General features: G+C 44.1%; 2 protein-coding genes across 2 annotated transcripts; both read left to right on the top strand.

The window, feature by feature from the left end:
- Positions 1-13,541: 13,541 nt before the first annotated feature.
- LOC134541730 (dehydrodolichyl diphosphate synthase complex subunit Nus1) lies at positions 13,542-19,360 on the top strand. Its single transcript, XM_063385378.1, has 4 exons — positions 13,542-13,626; positions 14,089-14,220; positions 15,183-15,441; positions 19,255-19,360. The coding sequence occupies exons 1-4, from the start codon at positions 13,542-13,544 to the stop codon at positions 19,343-19,345; spliced, it is 567 nt and encodes a 188-aa protein (XP_063241448.1). The 3' UTR covers positions 19,346-19,360.
- A 72-nt stretch (positions 19,361-19,432) lies between these two features.
- Positions 19,433-23,855, top strand: LOC134541593 (DNA-directed RNA polymerase III subunit RPC4). The gene has a single exon (XM_063385134.1). It carries the CDS (start codon positions 19,433-19,435, stop codon positions 20,423-20,425), a length of 993 nt encoding a protein of 330 aa, XP_063241204.1. The 3' UTR covers positions 20,426-23,855.
- The last annotated feature ends 300 nt before the right edge of the window (positions 23,856-24,155 follow it).

The raw sequence follows: 24,155 nt of genomic DNA, 5'->3' as shown, positions 1-24,155 counted from the left end.
GAATTTTAAATCGCTGAGCACGTGGTCCAGCACGCGACTAAGTGCCTGGCTGCCAAAGGAGACACCCATAGGGATACGATTATACTGGAACTGCTCGAACGGTGTAGAAAATGCTGTAAACTTGAGACATCCCTCTTCCAGGAGAATCGTTCAGGTCGATAATGGAATAAATGTGTGCTTTACCTAAGTGCTGAAGCGCACTCTCTACAGTGGGTAACGGCCACAAATCATCCACGATTTTCATGTTCAGGAGGGTGTAATTATAAACCATTCGCCACCCCAATCCGCCCTTTTTTGGTACCAAAAAAGTGGGGGCACAGAAATCTGATTTTGACGGAGAAATTACGATCGCGTTCAACAATCGCTGTATAATGTCACGCATGGCCTGTAGTTTGGGGGGCGAAACTTTATGATACTTGCTTCGCACTGGAACCTCATCCTTAAGGTAAACTTATACGGTAATATGTCACACCTGCCTATTCTGCGCGAAATCACATCCGGATATGAATGCACTAGCTCCCCAATAAGTTGCTTTTGTTCATTGGGCTGCGCTTCGGCACCTAACATGGAGATGGGCATCTGTTTCTCGGGGCGCAAGTGAATCCTAACAGTGGGCGCGAACCCAAAGCCCAATTCATGCCATGACACAATCAACACGCAACGTGTTTTGCTCAAAAAATCCAACCCTAGAATAAGATCCGGTGTGAGTCCACGCAGCACCACAAATTTCCAATTCCAGGAAAATCCTTGAATTTTAACGTGAATAATCACGAACTCATGGGCGCGCATGACGCCGCCATCAGCGACACACACAACATTACACTCGGGCTCGGTAAACACGAAAAAAAGGCAAGCAGGAAACTGGTCAAATAATGAATCAAGAAATTGTTCGCTAATCGCCGAGCGGTAAGCTCTAGTGTCGATTAGATCAGGAAAATGTCTATCCAGAATGCCGACCGGCAAATAATGCAAATACGTGGGAACCAAGGATTTTCTCAGCTGCCGACTAAGGCGACCTCGTTTGCGACCAGTCCGTGTCCGTTTCCTGGACACAGTGCGGAAATGTCCCGGCCTCCTGCAGCAAAAGCATTGTCGCTGGTCGGGAGCTGCACGAAGATGCGGGCAATTGACAGCCACGTGTCCAAAGGTGACACAATTGGAACGGGGTGACTGAAATGCTGCCCCTTGGATGGGCAGCCCTTCAGGATTTTTCTGACAGTGGTTAGTTTGTAATGCGACTGGAAGGACAGCCCTTCCAGTATCTTAAAATGTGTCTATTTTCGTAATTTTATAACCCTGAATTGTTGCCCCTTGGAAGGGCAGCCCTTCAGGATTTTTCTGACATTGGTGTTTTTGAAAGGTTGTCTGAATTGCTGCCCCTTGGAAGGGCAGCCATTCAGGATTTTTCTGACAGTGGTTAGTTTGTAAAGTGACCTGACCTAACCTAACCTAACCTAACTTAACCTAACCTAAACTAACCACTGTCAGAAAAATCCTAAAGGGCTGCCCATCCAAGGGGCAACAATTCAGACAACCCTTTCAAAGACACTACTATCAGAAAAATCCTGAAAGGCTGTCCTTCCAAGGAGCAACAATTCAGACAACCTTTCAAAAACACCACTGTCAGAAAAATCCTGATGGGCTGCCCTTCCAAGGGGCAAGTTTTCAGGATTATTTAAACACTTAAAGAAACATGTTTTCAGAAATTGGATGGGCTGCCCTTCCAGTCGCTGTACAAACAAACCATTGCCAGAAATATCCTGAAGGGCTGCCCTTCCAAGGGGCAACAATTCAGCTCCCCCATTGGAACACCTGCCACTCCCACTAGCGAGAGAGGAGAGCGCGCGACCTTGAACTTCATTCAAGCCGGCAGGCTGGGCGGAAGCAGGACATGTTGCACGAGGCTGAAAACAGCCCCGCGAGCTCTCCGCGCCCTGCCGACCGCGCGAGGCGGGTGACATTGCCCACGCATCCATGTGTTCCCTAGTTCCACTTAATGCCAAAGCCACGAGGGGAGGGGCGGGCATCGCCAAGGTCACCAGAGGGAAGCAGTCAGGGTTAGAGGCCATAGCGTCACTCCGAGCATTATTCACACAACACGGCAACTCGGGCGGGCAGACGGAGGCGCCTCTGTAAACTTGTCACACCCTAGCCTCATACTAGCGCCATTGCACCTCACCGCCCCACTCATGCAACTCCGCAAGAGAGGAAGGCAGGGCCAACATACTGCAATTTTGAAGTACCTCGGGGCTCAAATTTCCCAAAATTACTGGGACAAGTTCGCCCTCTAGGAGGCTTATGCCCAACGCCTCGGCATAGGCAGCTACCTCATTGCAATATTCCACTACGGCTCCTCTGGTCGCTGGAATCGAAAAACTAAGTCACGTTTCAGCCCCTCCAAAACACGTTGGGGGCACACAGAATGCACTAGACGCTGCTTGTATGCCTGAAAATCCAGGCCCTGCCCTATGGCGTCCGACAGGAGCGACACATCCGAGCCGACGCACTTGCTCATAAGTGCCTTCAAAAAGGCAGAAGGGCTCTCTAGTGGGAGCTGGGCCAGGCATTCAGTGGCCATGGCGAACTCCAGCACCGACCTGGGCACATTGTTGTCCAGGAGCGGGAGGAATTTCAGCGAGGAATAAAAGTTTGTGATTAAAAGATGAGCCCTCAGGCTGACTCACGGCACTGGAACCAGAACTCTGCCGCGGATGCTCGGCCCCAGACTTGGAGCACTCGTCCCGAACCAATTGCATCAGATGTGCCCGGAGCTGCATGACAGTCTCCTCAGTGGAGACAGGCAACTCAATGTCCTAGTACGCGACAAGTTCCGCCTTCCGCAAGCAGTAGATCCAAATGGTCACTGGAGCAGCCATGCCTCTGGACAAAACACACAGCACGAAAGTCCTCTGCGCAGCAGATTAGCGCAGAATGTTGTAGTGGCGTGCTAATTGGAAGCAGCCCCACAACACAACCTGCGGACGAATGGGTCCCATTTTGGTAGGGGAGGATTCAATAGGACGGGTGTGTGCGGGCAGGTGTCCCAAAAGGCAGTAAACACCAAAACCAGCAAAACAGAAATAGCGAAAATTACTTTATATTTTTACTATCAATAAGGCTGATGCAACCACACAGCGAGGAACCCACATACTGTTTCCTTTCTTCGTTCGCATTCATATGAGTTTACAATAATCTTTGCAATCTGCCGTCACCCGACCTCTGTGAAAGGCCCGGGGGTACCTGACGGGCGCTACGGGCGTCGCGATGCTCTTGTTGTCCGGAGGGGCGCAAGCCTAGCGGGCTGCTAGGCCATTGATGTTGGGTCGTGGGTACTCTGCCCACACGTGCCCCGCCAGGTACACGACTTGAATCTACCCTGAATATCTCTCCCTTGACTGTGAAAGCCGCTCGGCCGTGTGGAGGACGGGAGACTACGGAAAATTAGTGTACACGAGTTGGTGAGAATTACCTTTAATTCAGTCCCGCTACAAAACACTCTCACCAACACTTGGCGACGTCTAGCCGTTATACAATTAACACAAAAAAAAACAACACTATGCGACACTAATAGTTACCACTGCTGTCTCGCGCGGCGTGGGTCGATGCTCGCTGGAGACGGCCAGTGCCGAAAGTTAACGGGTGCAGGGGGGGGGGGGGGGGTCGATGAGCGGGCTCCTAAGTTCGGCGAAACACTTACGTGAGTGATACGATACGCAGCGCGGTATCACGATGAAGACGGTCGGGATAGGCCCGGTTCCGCAAAATACGCGCCGAGTCGACGTGGGCAGCGATGAATTAATAAAATGATTAAAATTTGAAGGTGTGGTGCAGAATAAAAATAATCGATGAAAGAAACTTGGATGCTGCCTCGGACACACGTCTGTTCCCAGCGCGGAGTGGTTGGAGACTGTAAATTTACTAACATATTGTCCCAATGCGAAAAGTTTTAGAGGGATTTCTCCTAGTCTGACTTGATCATAGTCACGGGCATTTTAATTAAGGCCAGTGGCCGCAGTGACTGTTAATGAGGTTTGTTGTCTGCTCCGTGCGTGGTGTACTCGCCCGGAGTGGCTACGACGCACTTATTACATGTTGGGTAATTAGTAATTTCGCACTAATGGCTTTTCACTTAATTGAATTATGGGTTCGAGCCTCCGGGGTTCCGTACCTTTAAGTTTCATTACGTCTATTGGGGGTACGCCCGAGGCGCTCGCCTGACTCATTCCGGCTGGGAAAAGGGGCGCGCTCCGAAAACGGGATATGGTACTGGCGGTGCGGAGCACGGGCTTAACGGCCATGGTCGGTACGACGTCAAATGCCCCCCCCCCCCCAGTGGAAGCCCGTCACCGCCCTGTGTACCTACTCCCGCGGTACGACGACCCCCTAGCACAGCCGGCACCCTTCGACACGCGATCCCATGGCGCGCGGTGCCTTAGCGCCGGCGGCGCATGAGGTGCTGGCGCAGGCGGACGCCACCTCGGTCGCTGCGTGGGCAGCTGGGCTGGGAGGCGACGCCGCGGCGCGTGGAGTGTTGGTGCAGGAGGACGCCGCCTTGGTCGCTGCGTGGGCAGCTGGGCCAGGAGGCGGTGCCGCTGCGCGTGGAGTGTCGGTGCAGGAGGACGCCGCCTTGGTCGCTGCGTGGGCAGCTTGGCCGGGAGGCGGCGCCGCTGCGCGTGGAGTGTCGGTGCAGGAGGACGCCGCCTTGGTCGCTGCGTGGGCAGCTTGGCCGGGAGGCGGCGCCGCGGTGTGTGATGTGTGGAACGGCGTGACGAGACTGCCCAGGACGTACTCGGCCAGGTGGGCTAGGGGTCGGCGCTCCCGCAGGCTCCTCTTGCCACGGGGAGGGCTTGCTCTCGGGGGCTTCCCCCCGTGTCGGGGCTGCTGTGGAGCAGGGGACCTCGCGGGGGTCATGTTTGGTGTCCGTTTCCGGTCCTCCGGGCGGGTGTGCATCGGGAGGAGTCTCAAGCCCGTCGGCAGCTGTGCTGGCATGTTTGGGGGGCAGGATCTTGTTTACCTCAGCCCGGTGAGCAGGCGGGACGTCGTGGCGCACGTCCACTAGGGCCAGTACCGTGTCCTGGTGGAGGGGCGTCTGTCCTAGGGCGTACACTACACATCTCTCCGCCCGTCCCAGGATGAGGCGGGGAGGTTCCAGCGCTAAGACCGCGTCTTGCTGGGCTAGCCAGGGGAGTCCCAGCACCACCTCCTCGCGCAAATCCTGCACCACCACCGCAGATACACAACTGTCTGATTCTCTGGTACTCACCGCGATCTAGGCGTGTCCCAGCATCCCACCGGTGTGCGTCATGGTGCCAGGCGTAGCTCGCCATTGCCCGGTCGTAACGCGCCTGCGGGCACGAACGATGGCCTCACGAAGACGTCGCTCGCTCCGGTGTCGATGAGCACGGCAGCCGGCCGTCCGTTGACCTCCACGGGGATGCGGAACAAGTTGTCCAGCGGGCGGCCCAGCTGTCCCAAGGTCGGGAGGGCGTGTCCCTCTCCGAGCGCGTGGCTGTGGGCGGGTGCGGGGGGAGGGCGCCCTAATCCTGGGGCCGGCGGGCTGGCGCGTTGCGGCTGGGGTGGTCTCACGTGCGCCTCCTGGCGTGGCGGCGTGGCGAGTCGCGCCGCCCGGAATCCCCGCGGGCACTCACTGTGCCAGTGACGTTCGCCGCGCGGGCACCCCAAGCGACACATAGGGACGTGTTCCCGTGCAGTGGTATCCTGCGGCGGTCCCTCCACCCGCCAAGATGGCGGCGCCTCAAAGGCTCGTTGTCCTCTGGGCTGGTATGGGGGCGTGTCCCGTGGTGCCGTGTTCTGCCGGGCTTCCGGTGGTCTGTCATTACCTCGGGCGTTCGCGGCGGGGCCGCGCTTGCAGGCCCGCTGAAAGTTGCTCTCTGTCTCATGTGCTTCCTGCACGTAATCTGCTACGTCACCGGCGTGGTAGCGGCACAGGAAGGGTTGCAGCTCGTCTCTCATCAAGCTCGTGATGACGGGCAGGGCCTAGACAGATCGGTGCCGGGTGAGATGCGGCGGAACAGTCGAGTTTTCGTGGCTATGAACGCCTCGACTGCTTCGTCGTCCCTCTGCCGTGTCCCATAGAAGTGGGCGGAACACTCGACACGGGGCGATCCGGTGTCGAATCGGTGGCTGAACGCGTTCGCGAATTCGCTCCACGGCATTGCGAATCTGCACCACATGCTCCACCAGCTCCAGGCGGTTCCTCGTAGCTGATCGCTAACCTGCTCTGTCCATTCGGATTGGTGCATCCGGCACCCGATTAGGCGCGCTTCGCACAGCCTCAGGAAATCCCTCGGATCCTCATGCGGGGCTCCGGTGAACTCCAGCAGACTCACTCTGCTGGGTAGCAGGGCTCGTGCCAGGTCCTCCAGGGCGTACCACGCGCATTTGGCCTCGGTCGTCTCCGGCACGTGCGTCGCATGGTCGGTGTGCGAGCTCCAGTCGCTGGCGCAGGTGGTCGGTGGTGCGGGGGTCGCCGGTGTATGGTGGACCAGCAAGGGGGTGTTGTAAACTGGTGGTGTTCTCGCATGTGCCGGCGTCTCCGTGCTGTTGTGCCACAGTTCCATAAGCTCTTCGGTCTTGATCCTGTCCGCCATCACGTTGCACGGGGCTTTGATGTGGATATCTAGTCCGCGCACGTGGCTCTGTTGACAAACAGACTCCTGGCGGTGTTGAATGAAGAGGGGAGTTGGCGTGCGCGCTGATTCGGGCCGCTGGCTGAGAGGCGCCCGGACAGCCGCATAAAGCGGAGAGCGCGAGGATGTGAAGGTTGAAAAGGGGGGTGCTGAAAGGCCAAAGGGGAGGGGTGGGGGTGAAAGTGAAAGTTGGCGAGGGTAGGCGCGGGCTGTGACGCGCTCTTCCAAATGGTCCCTTTGTCACTGCTCCTCCGAGCACCAAATTCCACAGCGCACGTCCAAAATGGCCGTCTTCTGTCCCCTTTGTCTGAACTTGGTGCATTTTTCGTAAATATTGGCTGTAGTTAGGCCCAACGCAAGGGCGCCATTTGCCGTCACCCGACCTCTGTGAAAGGCCCGGAGGGTACCTGACGGGCGCTATGGGCGTCGCAATGCTCTTGTTGTCCGGAGGGGCGCCAGGCTAGCGGGCTGCTAGGCCGCTGATGTTGGGTCGTGGGTACTCTGCCCCCACGTGCCCCGCCAGGTACACGGCTTGAATCTACCCAGAATGGCTCTCCCTTGACTGTGAAGGCCGCTCGGCCATGTGGAGGACGGGAGACTACGGAAAATTAGTGTACACGAGTTGGTGAGAATTACCTTTAATTTAGTCCCGTTACAAAACACTCTCACCAACACTTGGCGACGTCTAGCTGTTATACAATTAACACAAAAAAAACACAACACTACGCGACACTAATGGTTACCGCGGCAGTCTCGCGGGGCGTGGGTCTATGCTCGGGGTGCAGGGGGGGGGGGGTCGATGATTGGGCTCCTAAGTTCGGCGAAACACTTACGTGAGTGATACGATACGCAGCGCGGTATCACGATGAAGACGGTCGGGTTAGGCCCGGTTCCATAAAATACGCGCCGAGTCGACGTGGGCAGCGATGAATTAATAAAATGATTAAAATTTGAAGGTGTGGTGCAGAATAAAAATAATCGATGAAAGAAACTTGGATGCTGCCCACGGACACACGTCTGTTCCCAGCGCGGAGTGGTTGGAGACTGTAAATTTACTAACATATTGTCCCAATGCGAAAAGTTTTAGAGGGATTTCTCCTAGTCTGACTTGATCATAGTCACGGGCATTTTAATTAAGGCCAGTGGCTGCAGTGACTGTTAATGAGGTTTGTTGTCTGCTCCGTGCGTGGTGTACTCGACCGGAATGGCTACGATGCACTTATTACATGTCGAAAAATTAGTAATTTCGTACTAATGGCTTTTCGCTTAATTGAATTATGGGTTCGAGCCTCCGGGGTTCCGTACCTTTAAGTTTCATTACGTCTATTGGGGTCATGCCCAAGGCGCTCGCCTGACTCATTCCGGCTGGGAAAAGGGGCGCGCTCCGAAAACGGGATACGGTACTGGCGGTGCGGAGGACGGGCTTAACGGCCATGGTCGGTACGACGTCAAATCAATTTATTGACATAGGGAACAAGTAAATTTTAATATAAGTTTATATCTGTTAGCGATTAATAATGGGGACAAGCAAAATTAACGTCCTCATATAATATGAAAATCGCCAAAAATCAGCTCTACAATAGGTGGATGTAATACCCAAAAAAATATAATAAAAACAATCCACGCGCGGGTCGTACTACCCCCTCGAACCGCGGCCGCACGGTCAAACAACGCCACTCAGCCCACTGAGATCTGAGACTAAATTAAAATAACAACAAACAACTCAGGTTTGACAAAACCATCCACGACCGTGAGCTAGAGGTGGGTTGTTACAGCAATTTTCGGTATCTGTTCCAACCTTATACTGATACAGTAATGTACCTAGTTACTAGTCTCTGATACTTTTGTATCAGAGAAGTAGCGGTCCCAGGAAGCGACAAGGTATCAGCATTCTCGTTACAGGGTACACATCCTCCGTGCCGTCATCACCAGCGTAAAAAGGTATCGGTGTCTCTGATACATTATTTATCACGCCCGGTAATTCTCTACCTCTGTTACTCTTATGCCCGCCTGATACAGCCAGTATCAATTAGTTCAACATTCACTGCAGTTCGTCCTGGCCGTGTATTATAATTACCACCATGTACATTGTTGCGGGCTGTCATGCTTTGTAGTTAGTATCTTTATAGTGAAATAAGGAATGGATAAGTGCAGGAAAAAGACTTCATTTGTGTGGAATTTTTTTACGGAAAATAATGAGTTTGCTAATTGTAATTTGTGTAAACAAAAACTGAGTTATAAATCATCATCGACTAATCTGAAGAAACATTTGAAACGTAAACATTGATATAGTATGCTCACTAATGTACGTATCTGATTTTGTTTATTTTTAATTTTTGATAAAATCGTAATCTTTTAATGTATGAAAACACTAGTTACTAATTGTTTTCGGAAAAAAAAGTCCATATGTTGATTATATCTGTTATTAGTGTCAACTGAGAATTTATTTGCATTTTCATAGCTGTTAGGTGCACAAATCTAAATATTATATCTTGTATTAATGTACTTTTTAATATTAAAATTTCATTAGTTTTATTATTGAACGAGACTGTGCACGCACTGCGCACTGAGCGTACTTTTATGTGGGACAATAACCAAACGACTCGTAACAATTTCGCTTTGCGCCTCTCCTTTAACGCCTTCCCCTGCGCTTCCTTCCCTACATTATTTCCCTTCTATATCCCTTATTCGTCGTTCCTGCTCCCTCCCCTTTCACAAGCTCCGCCCAAGTGACCGTCATCTGCCATCGGGTTCTGCGCACATTAGCCGTGGTGTTGTTCCAGGCGAATTCTGAACTGATACTAAAGTACTTGATACTTTTCAAGTGTACTCGTTTGCCGTTCCTGATACGGGCGCGTATCAGTGACATAGAATCAGGTTGATACTTTTCGACCCACCTCTACCGTGAGCGGATTCTCAGTGGCAGGCGGAGAACATGGCGGTAGACCGGACAAGAACAGCAAAGATAAGAAGCATAGTCAGCTTGCCATAACGGCCTCAAGGTCCAATCTAATAGGGGTGATCCGGAGTGCACGATGCTTCTCAAGGCAAGGACAAAAATGCAGGTTAAATTTAGATAGTGGCAGCCAAATAATCCATACTAATAAAAAAGGTTTACATGAGAAGGCACCATTTATCTTTAACTTATTATAAACCTGCGGCCACTACACGGACAGCACAATCAAGTCAAGTACACTACAGGTAATGGAGAGACATCACGAGAAGCAGCAGTTGCGACCGCATCCGAGGAAGGTAGCTGGCGAACGACCCCGCGAGAGTACCAAGAGCCGAGCACAGCACCATAGGCGTGCCTACAGGGGGGGCCAGGTGGGCCACGGCCCCCCTAATGCAATCACTCAAGATCGGCATTTTCTCTAATGCGTTTCGTTAATATTCGTATATTCCTGGCACTGTGACACTCAAACTGTGTTTCAGTGTTGCAGCATGCTAATTAACAATATTTTTGAACATTTTATCGTTCTGGAAATACAGTTAAAACATGAGGTCCCTTAAAATGGCCAAGCAAAAAAAAAATATTTTAAGAGGTTTGTTAAAGTTCTGTTGTCTGAATTGCTGTGTTTGCATTCACAAAAAAGAAGTTCATTTCAAGGTAGATATGGACCAAGCTATTGGAAATTCGAGGGGGGTGGGGGGGAAATGTGTAAGTACACTTTAAACATTGTCTATGGAAAAAAAACAACATATTTTCAAGATTGTTAAAATTATACGGATATAAATATTAACTAGCAAGCATATCTCGTTGATACTGCACAAAAATATAAACAAGTCAATGAGCGAATGTATTTAGGCTATTTAAAATTCTAAATTTAGCAGGGCCCCCCCTAATGGAAATGTCTGGACACACCTATGCACAGCACAAACTACGTGGCGGCGCCACCATCGTTAAACAATCGCGTGAGGAGGGTAGGGGGGGGGGAATATGTCACAGCAAACAGAATGAAAAAGGAGGCAGGGGAAAGGGGAAGCCAGGAACGAGCACGCTCGCGGCATTCGAAGTACTGAAGTGATGTTCAGTCCACTTCAGCCTTTACAATTACACTACGGGGCGTTAGTGGCAGGACATGGCTGGTCGTGGGAAGTCAAACATGTAGCACATCGCCGATAGCTGGTCCTGCAAGATTTCTTTGTATAATACTATTTTTGTGGGCAAGTATTGGCCTTCAAAAGTTAGAGTGACCAGTTTAATCGGCACCCTTTCATCCTGACCCTCCCTCCGAATACGTTTAGTCTTACGTTCGGCAGCTATAAGTTTGTGCATAGCACATTCAGAACCCTCCATGACGTCATCCATACTGACATCCAAAGGGATGCCATATATATATATATAATACCCTGCTTTTGTACAAGGCCTACTGGGATGCTGGTGTTTTAGTGTAGTTGACGTGATACATCTGAGTCGAGGAAATGGTTAGCTGCCTCAGCAGTACCTTTGAATATATAAACTGTATAGAAGTCGCCAGCCCAGGTTAAAATTTCTAATACGGTTTGAGGTAGTTGGTTAATTCACCGCCGCAATCGCCACCATCTCTAGGGCATCGACTTGTCCCTAGCGGACAAGTGTCGAACTCTTCAAACACCCCTTCCCCCTCCCGTTGAACGACCTTCAGCTGCAGTGAATGATGGGTGGAGGGTGCGGGGAATGACAGCGGGCGACAGTGCTGCGCTCTAACGTGTAAATAACAACTAAGACGATACAGGGCGTTACGGCAGCACACTGCAGCGGTGAAGTTCCCAAGCTGCTCATCATACACTCCTGAAAAACGTAGAGTAAATCCTATCCACTCGCGACTTCTATACAGTATATATATTCAAAGGCAGTACTAAAATGAATCTTGAGTGGGTAATGTGTCGGTTAGGGTGTAACCTCTTGCCGATCGCAATAGAATGCAGGTTTTCTATGTTCTCATCAGTTGACTCAGCTAATACTATATAAGGACCACTACAGGAGGTAGGATAACGCGTGCTTCCACCCATTACTTACCATTTACCATGTTGACTCCGCTCATGACGATCATCTGCCCCATCCATCGTTTCGTCCTAGGCATGTATTCCATCTTCAAGTCGTATTATCTTATTCATTCGAGCATCTAATTCACTAAAACCCGAATTGGTCTTCCACTTATTGTCTGTTTGCTGTTCAATGTCCATATCACTATCCTGAATATGTTTACCACCTATTGTTTCATTAGTATAGTTCACCAGATGACTATGGGTGTACCCCGATACATGTCTCCACACGCATGCAGTCGTCACCGAACATCTTGGCAACCAATATTGTAGTATTGTAGTGCAATATTTGTTGGCAAGTTTTATTAGAACTTGGAAGTGAAAACTTGACTCTGAGCTTGAAAGTATGGCGATATTTACAGAAACAATACTTCATTATAGCCCTTATAGCCTATATATATAGTAACATCATATTGGGATACAATTAAAACTGGAGTTCCACAAGGAAGTATACTTGGGCCGCTACTCTTTCTTCTGTACATAAATGACCTTCCTTCTCAAAAAATAAATGGAAAGATGATACTCTTTGCTGATGATACAAATATTGTTATAACAGCCCCGAATAACACCGAATTAAATGCGTTAGCCGTAAACACTCTAGATAACATGGAATCTTGGTTTAAAGAAAACAGACTAAAACTAAATCTGAATAAAACAAACTTCCTACACTTCAAGAGAAACACAGTGTTCAATCCCACACACACTTCTTACACTTATAACGGTCAACTAATAGAGGAAATAAATTCAACAAAATTTTTAGGTTTTGAAATAGACACCCACCTAAACTGGCACTCGCATATACACAACACTGTTAAAAGACTAACCCATGCTTGTTATGGTCTTAGGGTGATTCGAATGTTATTGTCTAAAGACTATGTAAGATCTGCATATTTTGCAAATTTTCATTCCATTATGAGTTACGGCATGGAACTTTGGGGACACACAGCAGAAGGAAACAGAATATTTAAGCTTCAGAAAAAAGCAATTCGACTAATTTCCTTTTCGAAACCATCATCATCCTGTAGACACCTATTTCAAGATCTCAAAATTATACCCTTTTACTGTCAATATTTTATCCAGCTAATGATTTTAATGAAAGATAACATACATCTACACAAAACAAATAGTGACATACACCCATATCAAACAAGAACTACACTCAACCTCAGAATACCATCTCACTCCACCAGCCAATATGCCAAAAACTGTAATTATGTGGGAATCTGCTTATATAATAGTCTACCTCGGCATGTTAAAAATATTAATAATAAAAAATTGTTTGCAATAGAGTTAAAAAAAATAGCTGAAAAACAGTTTTTTTATTCTTTCAAAGATGTAGAAGACTTTATAAAAATAAAAAATAATAGAAAAGATTTTATAGGGTAATGTATGTTAACTTATAAGTAAAATGTAATTGTATATTATTATTATTTTTTTTTGTGAAATAGTATATTTTTGTGTTTTTGTTTTTTGTGAAATTATATATTTTGTGCTTTTGTTTTTTGTGAAATTGTATATTTTGTTGTTTTTTTTTGTGAAACTTTATATGTATATATATATATATATATTTTTTCCTATATGTACTTGACATGTATCATACCCCAGAAATGGGGTCAAAGGATATGAAAATAAATAAATAAATAAAAATAAATAAAAATAAATAAAAATCTCTTATTTTTTGTGAGATTGGTACCAGTAAAACTATTTTATGCCCTATAACGTAAGTAATTACTTTAATTTAGCTAATCAGATTTTATTTTTGATATTCTAGTCTTTAAAATTCGAATATTATTTGAGGTTATTAGTTTTTGTTAGATGACTAAAAGAAGTATTCATTTTTTAAATGTTGCTTAACTTGCTTCCATGTCACGGGTTGACCTATGGGCGACAGTGGAGAGTGCGTGCGTATGTACAGCTGTCTGCAGACGTGTGATTTCTGTGATTGAAGGTGTGTAGTTGCTTTGCATGTCGGCCGGTATATTGGGTTTTGGTGTATATTATGTTTAAGTTATACCTGAACTTACATAACCATGACGTTCAGTATTTATCGAGCAATTTGGTATTGTCTCCATCTTTTATATTCAACTGTTCAGTTCGTAGAATACATGTGGATAGTATTGCGGAGAAAATGTGAAGAATTTTTGTATCAAAATAATTTAAAGAATGAGTTTGAATTCATTTCAGAACAAGTGAAGTTACTTGAAAAAATTCCATCTCATTTAGTTGTCATTATAGGGAACGAAACGATATCGTTTAAAGATTTAACAAACATCTCCGTGTGGTGCATTGCTGCAGGAATCTCATTCCTCAGTTTCTATGATCACAAGGGTAAGTGTGATTTGAGCGGCTAAAACATTGCATCATACACTACATCAGCCTTAAACTGATTTTGCTCTGTCACATTTTTCAGGCCTGATAAAGAAAAATGAAGCCAAACTTTATAAAGCCTTTTCACAATACAGAAACAATTTTTTAAACCACATTACACTGCAGAGAAAAGGACTATCAAATGGTGTCATAATCGAAAAAGAGTCAAAAAATGGTAAGTAACGAAATGTACATAGTATTTAAAGCTGGAATCACATGATGCATTATTCATTCAAACCATGAAATATGTCAAACCAATTTGCTATTTCTGAAGAGAGATTCTTTGAATTACCCACACATGGATCTCATGAAATATCAGCTGTAGGTTTAAATATTCAAATATATCAATGGCTAGTGTTTGCACTTGTCAGTTTTAGCTTTGTTCCATTAATGCTAATTGCTAGTAAGCACTGCACAAGCTGCTTAGCAGCATCCTGTGAGATACTATAGTTATAGTGAGATCACGGAACAGCCTGGAGCTGTAGAGGTTGTGTAGTGTAAGTGAAGTCAGGTTAGCCTACTGTGCACTATTCAGATGTGTTCTCTGAACACATGTTTACTTTGGTTGAGTATGGCTGCATTAAATAGAGTATCATTTTACAGCATAATGCATTACATTTTATTATCAAAACAAAATAATCTATAGCGAAAATAGTTCTTTTGATGTATTATTTTTATTTAATTCATCAGCAATAACGGAATCCACTGTAGGTAGTGGAACGTGCTTTATTTTCTTAAAAGACCACGCCTTTTTTTGTCTTTCCTGGCTATGTGACCATCCTTTACATTAAAGGTTAGAGGTGGGAGATAAAAGCGGCAATTTTGTCTGAACTCTAGTAATTTGTTCTTTTGCACTCTTTTCACTATAAATAAACATTTACTACAAAATTTTGGATTTATTAAAAAAAAAAAGTATTAATTTTTTTGTGAGTTCACCTTTTTTAAAGGGCACTTCTGCCAAAAGAAACTTACTGGCAAATATTCTCTGCTAGCAAAACGTGTGTGATTTTGTCTAGTGAGAAAATGGCTTGAGATTCTCCCAACCAAATCTATTTGCACCGTGCATCGTGTGGTTCCAGCTTGAGACAGTGGATTTGGTCAAATAAAGCAGTGAATTCCATTGAGTGCTTGTTGCAGGGTTCAGCGGTCAGAAGAAATTGCATTTAAACCTGTTCTCGCTGACAGATGGCAAGGGAGGTGTTGTAACTGTTGCTCGTAACGTTTGCGAGTGGGTGGAGTCTGGAAAACTGAAAGCTTCAGAAATCTGCCAAGACCTGCTAACAGAACTGATACAAACAGAATTTGACGTTCCTGACCCGGATCTAGCCGTCTACTGCGGGGAAGTGTGCTCCACATTCGGCTTCCTGCCGTGGCAGATCAGGGTTACTGAACTTGCGTAAGTGTTTGTGTGCTTTTTCAGTGGCTTGCTTTATACATTATAGATAATTCCCTTTAACAATACTGTACATTACTAGCAAAATGTGGTGAAAAGCATTCCTTTAAATTTATAACCAATATTTAGGTGTTAAAATAAAAATGAATATATGTGCCTTTGTTAATATTCTTACGTCGCAGCTTTTCCGTAAATTCATAATAAACCTAAAACACTTAATGTTAAGGCATTTCTTTATTTACCATGAAAACAGCATTTCTTATTTCCTACTGGTTTCTGTGAAATTACTGTTTGTAGGTCACATTAGATAGCCTACGCACGAAGCGGCAGTCGCCATGTTGGGCTTAATTGCGTTGCTGATCCAATGGTTTTTCCATGTGTAAGAACTTGTATATTTTGCATTTGGATTTTGTAGTGCAATGTTGGTTAAATAATAAATTTTAAATAAATTACATGTTTCCCTACTGTCATCCAGTCACATTTTTAAATCTAGACAGGGTTTTTTTTTTTTTTAGCAGTATGGAGACGCAAAGCTCCGACTTATGTGCAATAGCACTCAACCTGATGTATAACAGGAATTGTCATTACGCATATCAAACATAATAATTCCTTTGAGCTTCCATAGTGCTAAAAAAAATCCCTTTCAAGGGTTGACGCTTGGGTTTTCATGCACAGTAGGGACTCACAATTTTTTTTTTTTTTTAATAATTATGTAAGTGAAACTTCTTTGGGTGCGATGTGAGTAACATTTCAAGGGTGTATTTTAATGGAAAGTTATTGCGAAACATCTTTGTGAACCTGATGGGGAAAGGTCTGAGAAATAGGTTTTGGACGGTGCAGAGAACTCATTCCCTTGGGCGGGCTCCACGTGGCGGCGTGCGGCTCAGGTTGAACCCCGCCATGCTGCAGGGATAGGCGGGTCATGGCGGTAGGGACCCGCCTGCGCCTGACTTGCTGGCATCTAGTAAGGGAGTGTTTGGGCAGAGGGAAACTCAACGGGGTTTGAGCTTATATTCGTGCACCGTGCCACCATCCATATTTGCTAGAAAATGGTGATCTTTCAAGTACATATTATTTTAATTACTTTTGTTAATTAGTATTGCTAAACAGTTTTATGTATTGTTTTAGATGTGTAACTAAATATTTTTTGATATCCTGAGCAGTTATTTTGAAGTGAGTAATAATTTTGTTAGTTCCATGTTTTATGTAGAAAATTGTCTGTCTTTCTTTCTCTGCCGTTTTACCCCTTATGACTTACTTACGAGTCGAGGTTTGAATTGCCAATGAAGTTTCACTTCTATCAGGTATACTGAGTTACACTCACTCTTTTTTATTTACGTTCCATTGAGTCACAATATCCAAATACAAAATATAGGCCCACACGTGGAGAATTACAGGATCGGCAATGCAATTAAAGCACAAAATGGTGGCGGCAATGTCAACGCACAGGCTTTTTAATATAAATGATGATCAGTAATTTATCATGAATCAGTAGGGATTTATGAACACTGATTTTAAGGTAAAACAAGGAATGTGTGTAGTTCTGAAAAACACCATTTTTATAATTTTATTATTTTATTTACGAAAAAGCTGCAATGTAAGACAATTCCTGTGATTTCTGCTGTAGTGTAGGCCAGCATTAAATGCATCCATTTTTTAAAGTGGAATTGGTATACACGACCCGGTTATAACGTTAAAAGCTATAAACCCTGTTCACTGCACCACACAAAATGGCAGTTGAAATGGCCTTTAAAAAAACTAATATTTTATATGTTAAAAAAGTATGTTCACTAATTTATTGCAGCTGGTCATAGTGTGTTCCTATATAGAAATTGAAAATAATCGTTGTAAGGTAGGATAAGTAAGATAAGGTGTGTAGAGTAGTGTTAGACATCCTTAGAGTTACAATAACTGGGAAGACATATCAGTAGGATTTTGTGAAAACAAAACTTTCTTGTATTTTTTATCATGCAAAGGTGCCCAGTATCTTTGAACAAACTGGCTGCGAGAAACTTTCAGAAAACTAAACTGGAATAGAGCACACACAAAACAAATTAAGAAAGAAAATTTTTGTTTACATTAATTCTGTGTAGTTAAATTTCTAGGCTGGGACATGATTCTAGGATCACTATTTTAGAAAGAAAATCTCAACACCCTAACATTATTTTGTGGATTATTTAAATGATAAATAGAATTATTATCCAGCATTAACTTGATCAAGAAATAATCTTTTCATCAATGCATGACTACGCAGCCATATCAGTCCTTTTCACATTGGTTAGTCTGAATGTTCCCATCAAACTGTTGGATTCAGTGGCATCACATAAATCCCATTGTAAACCTTGAAGATTTAATTGACTCTTAGGTTTACGTATGACTGCTGTGATTTAACCTGAAATAGGTTAATGCAGGTCCATTGTTTTTCACCTATGTATTTCATTTCATTTGAGCCCTATGTCTTCTTCACAGAAAGATCATTTGAGACGGTAATGTATGGCAACACAGACAAGGGATGTTGGAAAGTTATGTGCCATGACCTGTAGTATGGAACCATCCTTAAACATTTTCCTGGAATGGCCAGACAGATATTTAATTTCAGTAGATGAACATCACTGGAATAGAAGCATGTGATGAAAAATTACCCCAAATAAACAACAAGTGTAGATGCTGAGTTTCTCATTGTTAGGTGTGATGAATGAATTGAGCAGTAAACGCCAGGGTGTTCATATAACACCATTGTATGCAACTCAGGCTGCCTTACATGTGAGAATGGCGAGATAAGCCAGTATAAGAGCCTGCTAACAGCCATGCCACCTTTAATGGCAAGGGGGTGGTGGAATAAAAGTTCCAGTATTGAAAAAGAAGCATATTGTTCCATCATGTAGCACACAAACAACTTACTGTATCTGCTGTTTTGTGTGTGTGTGTGTTTATACACACACACACACACACAGAGTTTTGACCCAATTTGTGATGGTATATAATGAATGTTTTATAATGTATAAAAATATTTTAACACAGTAAGGCTTGGAATAATAACCAGATTACTAGCAAATATATAAACAATATTTTATTGTTTTATTTTTAGTCCAATATCAATTTTAAAATGGAGGATTTCAGTGTTTTTTTTTTTTTATTTTATTTTAATAAAAGTTGCTTTGTGACACTGACTCCACCAAAATAATGGTAAAATTGATATGCTGCATTTTTATGACAAAACCCTTTGTTATTCATTGGTCTAAAACAGATAAATTCAGAATAATAAAAATCAATTAGCAGGCAGCTGTATATAAATAAAACAAATGAAATAGGTAAGTGTTTCTGGTCCATGCACTTTGGTAGTTTTTTGTCCAGAAATAACGGCATCCTTGAATTTCAAACATTTCTATGATTTGAATTAAGTTTTGGTTAAGTACCAATTTCATGATATAACTTGCAATTTGGTGCTATATGGTATATTAACATGCATTTTGATGTTATGCTGTGTTATTTCAGTTTTATTGCAATTAACAATATAATCTTGTCCCTATTTATAATCCACTCATTCCATGCTAACATTTAAATGACCTTTATTTGAAATGCAAACAAAGTTTGTGTTAACTGATGACGACATAAAAATATTTACATTATATTAATAGAGTAAAACAAAATATGTGTAGAAGACTATTATATGTTAAAAGGTAAAAGTAAGTTTGAGTATTGACAGTTGGTCAAACTGCAGTCGCCATCTTCAGGAGAACACTTGGTCTTTGTAGATTTTAATATTTGTAGAACATTAATGTGCCTATAAGTGATACTGTTTAATTTTTTTTCCAGGCATTTTGAAACACATCACAATCTCTCTTTAGTTCAGTTTGCATCAGTCCTGAGACAGTATGGACAGTGTCAGCAGAGATTTGGAAAGTGATTGATAATATTGTAGCTACCTCGAGGTGTGTACTATTTGGTGTTGTGCATTCAGCTGGTAAGCGCTGCCGGGACAGTCTTAGCAATCATGTCTGAGAACGCCAAGATAGACTTCAGGAAACTGCTGCTCGCTGCGAACATCAAGCAGGAGCCGGGGGTGGCTCCCGCGCGACAGAACCGCCTCCCCTCCTTCAAGGGGATGCGCGACCTCAACCTCAACTCGGCCACGTCGGCGGACGCCAAGTCGCGCAAGGTGTTCACTCCGAACCTGAACGTGCAGCGCAACAAGAGCCGGGCGGAGGCCGTGGCCGGCGGGCCGCAGGCCCCGGGCAGGCAGCAGCAGGGCCGTGGGAGGGGCGAGGCCCGGGGGAGGGGGCGGGGGCGGGGCAGGGCGGTGCTCATACAGTCCGCGGGGGGAGTGTTCTCGGAGGGAGTGTCGGCGGAGAGCGTCGCGGCGCGGCGGGAGAGGTCCGGCCACGGCAAGAGCGGCGGCGGCGGCGGTGCGGACTACATGCCCAAGCCCAAGCTGAACCTGAACCACAAGGTGGACAAGCAGGAGGAGGAGCTGAAGCTGAACCAGCTGCTCAAGGACGACTTCCTGGACGACCCGGCCCTGGAGCCGGACTCCTCCGACGCTCCGGTCGCGCTCCCCAACCTGCGCCCGGCCCAGCTCAAGGAGGAGGTGCTGCCGGGTGGCGTGAAGGTCAAGAAGGAGGAGGCGGACGTGGACGAGAAGCTGGCGCACCTGCTGGGAGACCCCGGGGCCAGGCTGGTGCTGCTGCAGCTGCCCGACGTGCTGCCGGGGGCGGGGGACGGGGACCAGCCGTGCACGCTGCGCCAGCTGCCGGAGGGCCGTGCCGGCACGCTGCAGGTGCTGCGCTCGGGCAAGCTGCGCCTGCTGCTGGGCAGCACCGCGCTGAGCGTGCACCCCGGCACGGAGGTCAGCTACAGGCAGGTGGCCGTGTCGGTGGACCTGCGCGACGAGCTGCGCAGCGGGGACATGATCAGCCTGGGCCCCGTGGTGGACAGGCTGGTGTGCACGCCCGACTGGGAGAGCCTGCTGGCGCGCTGCAGCATCTGACTCATCTTGGCCTGTGTTTCCAGTGCGTTCAACAAGCAACTTCATTTCAATGTTAACCTGAAATATTTTTTTCTCCTGTGTTTTATTTTGATACGTGCCAGTTTCAAAGTCAAAAATCAAAACATGTTTGACAAATTGCCAACATATTGCAAAATTTCCTTGCGCTGCTTAGAATTTGTATAACATTATGTAATTTTGTAATCTTCATTTGCAAATGTAAAATATGATTTAAGTGTTATGAATTCATGTTAAATGTGTCCAATGGAAATATATGCGTGACTTTGTTGCCCAAGGATTTTTCCGTCTACTGGTGATTCTTCCACATCATCTGCCCATTATGTTGGTAATATTTTACATCTAAAAATGTTTTGATCTTTTATTTTAACTTCTTGTCAACCATTTACAAAAGTAATTGAAAGTGGCCACTTTGATATTATAACTGACTCACCACCAGCCATAATTGACAGACTATGACATGTATGGTTGTGGTTACAGTTTATAAAATGTGTATCTAGTCTGGCCTGGTTCTTGTCAGCACGGTCGAGTGTTCACAGTTTATATTATTTGAAATATTACATAGGAAAGGATAAATTTACATGCAAGTTAAAATAATTTGTGACCACTTTAATAACAGGAATGCATTTTGGTAAATTTTAATTTACTTAAATGCTTTTAATAGTTTGCACAAGGGCACTGACCACCCTTCGGGGTGCATGAGACCAGGGCCGTAGCCAGGATTTTGTGATGGAGGGGGTCCAGCAAATATATTTTTAATGATTAAATGTTCTTGATAATTGAATTTCAGTCTTAGGTAATGTTTTAGAACTCCAACGTTTAAACATATAAATTTAAGTAATGATTTTGCTTGAGAAATAAAAACTGAAAATTTTATAATTCATTTTTTTTTATAGCTCTGATACTTTGTTTTAAGTTAACTGTTTGATGAGTTCATTAAAAAAAAGTCCTAGTATTTGTATGCTATTTAACATTTATGTCAAGTTTGAGGCATGTTGGGCCAATATTGAAAGAAAATACATGTTGTAGCCCACAAATGATTACAATATGTAGTCCTAAAATAATATCCCTGTAACCTTATGTAGATAAGTAGATCTATATTTTAAATTTTGTTTCCACCTGTTCTCCCCCTTTCCCCCTTCTTTGTAATATTGCAAGGGAAGGGTCCCCCTGGCTACGTCTCTGACCAGAGTTGGGGCATGCTCCTTGCGCGAGGGAGGTGAGTGGGTGTACAGCCACCCACTGCAAAAAGGGGTCTGGGGCACCCTGTGGGCTCACCCTGTCACAGCAACATGTTAGTTTCTGACAAACACTTTGAGGAAAGTTTATACCCAGCTGCCAGTTGTACTTGGTCTAGTAATCAAAAAGTAAGGGCAGGTGAACTTAAAAACTGCACACAAGATACATAAATCCTGGTTGATAAAACATCTGATGCCCACTAAGAGTATAAAATAACAATTGCCACTACTCTGAGGTGGCAATTTGAATATCTACAAATTGATTTCCTTGTTAAAGCTAAGTAAATGCAGTAATCTAAACTGTGGCCTATAGTAAGTTTTGGGCTAGTATTCCAATAGCCAAAAATAAGGGTTTGAGTGTTGAATATGCTATAACCTGCCCTAAACGTATTCTTAGTGCATAATAGGACATGGCCAGTCTCTTATTTTTAGGGAATGGATTTCTGTGTCCAATATGTTGCCCAAATTTTGTGCATGTGCAGAGCTCATTTTTCCCTAGATTTAGTCCAGAACCAGATGGCATACCCATTTCTGGCACCATTAACTAGTATATATTCAATTTTGTGAATATCTGGGGATGTACCAAGCTTGTGGGTGTGCCAAATGAAACTTTATGATAGTGGAACTATCCTGAAATATATTTTGTACATTTAAACGGTCATAAGAAATAAGTGCAACTTATAAAATACTTAAGAAAATTAGACCACCACCATTTAACTAGTAAAAATTGTACCAACGGGTGTGAAGCATCTGCTAGAATGGGCATGTTCTGAAATAGGGTCTGCGTAGGTTAGGTGTATCCCAACAAGGTAGTGCTTATTTGCTACCTTACCTGAACATCTTCGAATACTGCCCTTAGTATTGGATTTTTTTGGAGTTTTCATGTCTTAAAGAGAATTTGGTAAGCTTGCTTATTTCTTAAAAAGTTGTTGCATTTTTTGTTTTTGTCAAAAACATGACTTTTATTTAGTAAAATACTGTTTTCTGTAAAGCAAAATTTTTTATTTTGTACATCTCCTTTGTGTAAAGTAAAAAAAGCTCTTAATTGCGGTTATCAAAACTTTCATCTTTTTTTAATTTTTTCTCAAAACTGGGCACCTTGTTGGTGAAAATGTTTTCTGTTTAGTTTTCATTTATTAATGATGTATCTGAAAATAATTTGACTGCCCATCTAAACATTGGCAAGATAAAACATTTTAAACTATTTTACTCCGAAACTAATACAGTATGTGTGACAGTATTTTTTTTATATTTCCCCTTCTTTGGGAACACTATTATCAATTTTCTCAACTCTACTTCAAAGCCTCTGTCCGAGCGAACCTGAAGTCTTGTTTCAAAATCATAGTAATGATCTAATCTGAGGTTAGGCATTGGTAGAGTTGGCTGCAAATGGGACCTCATTAACCTGAAACATTAGGAATTTTTTTTTTTTTAAATCTATGGGGAAAAAAGTGATATATAATTTTAATGTTATGTCAAATTTCAATTGAAGTTGTTTTAAACACGAAATTGAACATACCATTATTTAGCTGGACTGAATGATAAATATTGGTATTATGAGTAAATACATAGTAATGTTAACATCCAATATGGTTAAGGGTTCTACTTAGTTAAAAAAGTGTTGTGTGTGTGGTAATCAGATGACAGGTCAAAAATGTACAGCTGGGATTATGTCAAGCCATAAACAAGTTCGAATTTCAGTATAGTGTAAATATTGTTAAACTTGCACTGCAGTAAAGAAAAAGAACTGATATTAAGTGGTAAAAATTGGAATTATTTTTGTAGAGGAACATATATGTTGGTGAATAAGTGTTCTAATTGGTGACCTGTCTAGCGCTAGTGATGTGTATTTTGTTTTAGTATTAGCATTATTGATTTGTCTTTGGTTTGACAAGTTTAATTTAAGTTAGTCAGGATATAGTTTTATTGTATTCAAGGCAAAATGCAAATGATCATGTCTCGTGCAACAAGCATAGTCATCACTGGCAGTGAGGTGAGAGAAAGCATCAAGACTTCAAACATCACGAGTTGAAAAGTTTATAGTGTGAACAAACCAACACCAGACATTTATCGTGCTACTGCGAACATTGTGGTGGATGTCTTGCAACTGTTGGCATCAGTTTCATGACCTGCATGTGAAAAAAACCTAACTTTCATTAAAGATCATGTTGAAAACATTTCTTGGATTCGATTCATCACCCTGAGAAAATTAAATGTTTTCAGATAATCTTGATAAATTGAGACAAGATTATATGTATCTGAATTTTTAAAATATAAGATTTTGGTGATATTTAAAAATAGTCTGCTCGTTTTCATGCTACATTCAATATGCAAGAGGTACAGTGACTGAAATAGTGCCAGTTTAATTTCTGCAAAACCTCTATCTGAAAGTCACTTCCCCCGTGTATTTTTTTTTACCCATGCAAAACTAATGTCATTGAAGTTAAAATGTTCAAGGAAATACGTACCTAATCTAA

The sequence above is a fragment of the Bacillus rossius genome (genome assembly GCF_032445375.1).
Source record: "Bacillus rossius redtenbacheri isolate Brsri chromosome 4 unlocalized genomic scaffold, Brsri_v3 Brsri_v3_scf4_1, whole genome shotgun sequence".
NCBI classification, from domain to species: domain Eukaryota; kingdom Metazoa; phylum Arthropoda; class Insecta; order Phasmatodea; family Bacillidae; genus Bacillus; species Bacillus rossius.
The sequence above is the reverse complement of the archived record's forward strand: the minus strand, read 5'-3'. Positions and strand labels throughout refer to the sequence as shown.

Excerpts from the sequence above, each read along its gene's own strand:
- LOC134541730 (XM_063385378.1), top strand. The coding sequence starts at position 13,542 with ATGTCACGGGTTGACCTATGGGCGACAGTGGAGAGTGCGTGCGTATGT. Across the intron at positions 14,221-15,182 it reads CGAAAAAGAGTCAAAAAATG|GGTTCAGCGGTCAGAAGAAA; the intron begins GTAAGTAACGAA and ends TGCTTGTTGCAG. Across the intron at positions 15,442-19,254 it reads ATCAGGGTTACTGAACTTGC|GCATTTTGAAACACATCACA; the intron begins GTAAGTGTTTGT and ends TTTTTTTTCCAG.
- LOC134541593 (XM_063385134.1), top strand. The coding sequence starts at position 19,433 with ATGTCTGAGAACGCCAAGATAGACTTCAGGAAACTGCTGCTCGCTGCG.